The sequence below is a fragment of the Hyla sarda genome, chromosome 3, assembly GCF_029499605.1.
Source record: "Hyla sarda isolate aHylSar1 chromosome 3, aHylSar1.hap1, whole genome shotgun sequence".
Classification (NCBI taxonomy): domain Eukaryota; kingdom Metazoa; phylum Chordata; class Amphibia; order Anura; family Hylidae; genus Hyla; species Hyla sarda.
In genome coordinates, this window is record NC_079191.1 from 41,911,270 (window position 1) to 41,916,548 (window position 5,279).

Here is a 5,279-nt window from a genome sequence, read left to right on the forward strand (position 1 = left end):
TAAAAAATGAGAACAGAGTGCAAAACTATTTCTATTTTTTTTCTTTAAATGATGGACACGATGATAGACTGTGGTGTCCTAGAGCGGAGTCACCTGTTGGTACTCTGAACAGTGTTCAGGTGGCTGTAGTCATCAAGTTTACTGCTCTGTCTAAAATCTGTCTCCAAAATGCTGAAGCCTATTACATGTCCACACCTTAGACAATTATTGCTAAGATCTGTCCTGTCTCCACCCCAATTCCAAGGATAGGGGGAGGATCCAAATAGCACATTGTTAGTCGAGTTTAGTTCTGGCCTAGCCAGAGAAGGGACAGTTCCTGTCCTGCAGCTCTCTCACATTCAGAGGGTGTCTGCCTACATCTTGGACATTCTAACACTTTTCCAGTACATCTCTATCCTGCCTAGTGTGTCTACCTATGTAGTCCTGCGACAAAAGTACTACAAGAGATAGAATATTTAGGAGAAATGTCATTTATAATGGCCTGACTGCAAAAGAAGACTATGTGTGCTATTTCTATGGACCTGGACTAGTCAGCGACAGACTGCGATCTCCTGACACATTATACTACAACCCTCATCCTTTTCTGTCATCTATATACACAACCCTCAACATACTTAAAAGAGTAACGGAAGCCACTCTCGGTTTTGATGTTGTGCAGAACTTCTTTATTCGTGGTGCATAAAATTTTACCAGCGGGACGCCAGGTCGGGTTAGACAAGTAACCCAACCATGTTACTTGTCTAACCCGACCTGGCGTCCCACTGGTGAAATTTTATGCACCCCGAATAAATAAGTTCTGCACAACATCAAAACCGAGAGTGGCTTCCGTTACTCTTTTACGTATGTGGAGATGCCGATCACTTTTTCTACTTGGATTTCTTATAAACACAACCCTACTTCTGGTGTCACAATCGTTGACATTTGCACAACCTGAACATAAAAGCCAGTTACCCATCCTGCCTAACCTCAAGACCTCATTACAAGCCACTGGTGTCGTGATGGACCCTTCAAAACTTACATTCTGCTCTTCTGCTTCTATGATGGAGCACTTTGAGGAGAATTTTTTTGTACTATACATGTGGTCGGTCTTTAGATTGGCAGCATCATGATTCAGTCATTAAACCTCAAACCCTTCCTGAATGGACTCACCAGGAAGCCAGTAATGGGGGAGCTGAAGTGGTGAGAAAGAATACAAGGGGTAACTGGTGTCTGTGGAAAGATATATGAACATGTAGCTTCAAATACTGGAATATGTTGATGGTACATTATCTGGACATCTTGGAGAAGCTTTGACAAATAACATAGTTTATAAGGTTAAAAAAAAAAGACAAGAGTCCAGGCGCTGTGACAGTTTATTGAGCCTGGCTGTGCTGCACAACAGGACCTCCCTGAAGCTGGCCAGGGACCAATTGCTGCTATTGGTCCGTCAGTGCACTGCAGACGGACCAAAAGCAGGGATTTGGCGGGAGTCTCCTCCTTCCCCCTCTCCTTCGCCGCTTCACACAGTGAAGCGACCGGTGATGAGGGGGCCCCCTTCTGGGGAGGCCACCTGCAGCACTCAGGATCGGAGCTGTGCTCCGATCTTAAGTTAACCCTGTAGACGCTGCGGTCACTGTGACCGCAGCGTCTATTAGGGTGATAGAGGGAGGGAGCTCCCTCGGTCACCGATCGGCGCTCTGCAAAGTGAAAGCAGAGCGCTGATGGTTGCCATGGCCATCAAGGTAGAGACTGATCTAACCTATGTCTATGACACACATAGGCATAATTCAATGGAGTACAGATGTGTACTCCATTGAATTATGTTTATAATAATAATAAAAAAAAGTTAAATGTGAAAAAAGTTAAAGAAAAATAAAAAAGTGAAAAAAATGTGAAAAAAATTAAAAAAAATGTGAAATTTTTTTTTGTTTAAATAATAATAAAATAAATTATATATATATATATATATATATATATATATATATATATATATATATATTATACACCCCTAAACGCACGCAAAAATAGTCCCCCTAAAAAGTAGTCCCGCAAAAAATAGTCCCGCAAAAAAAAAAAGAGTCCTCACACAATTGCGTCAGTGAAAAAATGTAAAAGTTATGGCTCCCAGAATACAGCGACTTTTTATGCTATACTATAATATGAAAAAAGTATAGAAATTTGGTATTGTCGTAACTGTATCAACCTGAAGAGTAAAGTAATTTATACCGCATGACAAACGACCTAATTTTTTAAAAAAACAACAACCGCAGAATAGATTTTTTTATGTATACCACCTCATAAAAAATTAAATAAAAAACGATCAGAGTGTCACATGTACCCCAGAATGGTACCAATGAAAGCGTGAAAGGTAAGTTAAGGTCCTTGGGCTTGAAAACTTTAGTTTGTAACTGGATTGAACACTGGCTCATGGATGGTACCCAGAGAGTGGTGGTCAATGATTCGTACTCTGATTGGTCCCCGGTTATTAGTGGTGTACCCCGAGGTTCAGTACTGGGACCGCTGTTGTTTAATTTATTTATCAATGATATAGAGGATGGTATTAACAGCTCTGTTTCTATCTTTGCAGATGACACCAAGCTTTGTAGCACGGTACAGTCTATAGAGGATGTGCATAAGTTACAAGATTACTTGGATAGACTAAGTGTCTGGGCATCCACTTGGCAAATGAGGTTCAATGTGGATAAATGTAAAGTTATGCATCTGGGTACTAATAACCTGCATGCATCGTATGTCTTAGGGGGGATTAAACTGGCAGAGTCACTGGTAGAGAAGGATCTGGGTGTACTTGTAGATCACAGACTACAAAATAGCATGCAATGTCAGGCTGCTGCTTCCAAAGCCAGCAGGATATTGTCATGTATAAAAAGAGGCATGGACTCTAGGGACAGGGACATAATACTCCCCCTTTATAAATCATTGGTACGGCCTTACCTGGAATATGCTGTTCAGTTTTGGTCGCCTGTTCATAAAAGGGACACTGCGGAGTTGGAAAGGGTGCAGAGACGCGCGACTAAACTAATATGGGGCATGGAACATCTTAGCTATGAGGAGCGATTAAAGGAGTTACAATTGTTTAGTCTTGAGAAGAGACGTTTAAGGGGGGATATGATAAACGTATATAAGTATATAAATGGTCCATACAAAAAATATGTAGAAAAACTATTCCAGGTTAAACCCCCCCAAAGGACGAGGGGGCACTCCCTCCTTCTGGAGAAGAAAAGGTTTAGTCTAAAGGGGCGACACGCCTTCTTTACCGTGAGGACTGTGAATTTATGGAACGGTCTACCTCAGGAACTGGTCCCAGCAGGAACAATTAACAGCTTTAAAACAGGGTTAGATACATTCCTGGAACAAAATAACATTAATGCTTATGCAGAATTATAAAACTACATCCCTTTCCCTTATCCCTTTACACCCTTCCCTTCAATTCCCTGGTTGGACTTGATGGACGTATGTCTTTTTTCAACCATACTAACTATGGGGGGCATTTACTAATCTTTTACTATGTAGTCTGGTTTTTACCCTGTTTTTTTCTACTTCATTTTTGACTATCTGCGACAAATTTACTAAATTGTTGCACGGCATTAATAAATTTGGCACACGTAGGCAAAAGTGGGAAATTTACTTCATGTAGTAGAAAAAATAGTCTGTTCCTTTTTCCTGCTGTCTGAATAGGTTTGGCTGCTGGTTTCCTTCTGGATCTTTTGTTTTTGAGTTTTTTTTTAGCTTTTTCACCACATCTAAATAATTCAATAACTACAGTGGTCCCTCAAGTTACAATATTAATCGGTTCCAGGAAAACCATTGTAAGTTGAAACCATTGTATGTTGAGACCATAACTCTATGGAAACAGGGTAATTGGTTCTAAAGGCACCAAAATGTCATCCAAAAATAGGAAAAAGTGACAAAGAAAAATAAGTAGATAACTGATATAGATAAAGCAAATCCTTACATATAAAAGTAATAAAGATCTGCTGGGAGCTGTAAATCACTGTCTATGTCAGTGTTTCCCAAGCAGGGAGCCTCCAGCTGTTGCAAAACTATAACTCCCAGCATGCCTGGACAGCCAAAGGCTGTCCGGGCATGCTGGGAGTTGTAGTTTTGCAAAAAATGGGGCCACCCTGCTTGGCAAACACTGGTCTATGTAGAGGACAGGAGCTTCTTCAGGGGTCCTGTACAGTACAGGCAATGTCCAAAACAAGTAATGGAGTTGCCCTCACCTGGTGTCCAAAAGAGCAGCTAACCCTGATACAGGTAAAGTGTACAGAACATGTAATACCAGTCAGTGCATACACTTCAGTAATACAGAGGTTTTACCAGTGAATGCCCATTTTGATTGGTTGGTTCTTCCAGCCATTGACACGTTTTACAGATCTGGACTGTCTGTAGCATTGTATGTTGAGTCTGGTTTCAACTTACGATGGTCCAGAAAAGACCATTGTATGTTGAAACTATTGTATGTTGAGGCCATTGTAAGTTGAGGGATCACTGTAAATTGTAGTCATGGCTCAGAAGTGGTAAACGGCGTTTAGTGTGTGTGTGTGTGTGTTTATTACATTTTTTTAACACAGTTTTTTTCTCCCTAAATGTACTTACACTTTTTTTTTTTTTGGTTACTTCTTCTACAGATCTGTGTATCCTGTGGACTCCTTCGGATTCGGTGGACTACTTCGATGACCAGCGTTTTTCTTTGCTTGATGTTAATAAAATGGTTAACGAGGGCTTGTGGGGGAGTGTTTTTTGTAATAAATTTTTTTTAAAACCTGTTGTGTTTTCTTTTTATTTTACTTTACTAGACAGGCTTAGTAGTGGAAGCTGTCTTATAGACTGAGTCCATTACTAAGCCGGGCTTAGCGTTAGCCACAAAAACAGCTAGCGCTAACCCCCAATTATTACCCCGGTACCCAACACCACAGGGGTGCCGGGAAGAGCCGGTACCAACAGGCCCGGATCGTCAAAAATGGCGCTCCTGGGCCTAGGCGGTAACAGGCTGGCGTTATTTAGGTTGGGGAGGGCCAGTAACAATGGTCCTCGCCCACCCTGGTAACGTCAGGCTGTTACTGTTTGGTTGGTATTTGGTTGAGAATAAAAATAGGGGGACCCTATGCGTTTTTTTAATATATTTAATTATTTATTTTAAAAAAAAAAACGCATAGGGTCCCCCCTATTTTCATTCTCAGCCAAATACCAACCAAACAGTAACAGCCTGACGTTCCCAGGGTGGGCGAGGACCATTGTTACTGGCCCTCCCCAGCCTCAATAACGCCAGCCTGTTACCG

At 41.3% G+C, this 5,279-nt stretch overlaps 1 protein-coding gene across 1 annotated transcript; it reads left to right on the forward strand.

The window, feature by feature from the left end:
* The first annotated feature begins 1,105 nt into the window (after positions 1–1,105).
* Positions 1,106–1,235, forward strand: LOC130360544 (small nuclear ribonucleoprotein F-like). Its single transcript, XM_056563065.1, is given in 2 exon segments — positions 1,106–1,180; positions 1,182–1,235. Coding segments are annotated over 2 exon segments (129 nt in total).
* Positions 1,236–5,279: the final 4,044 nt, after the last annotated feature.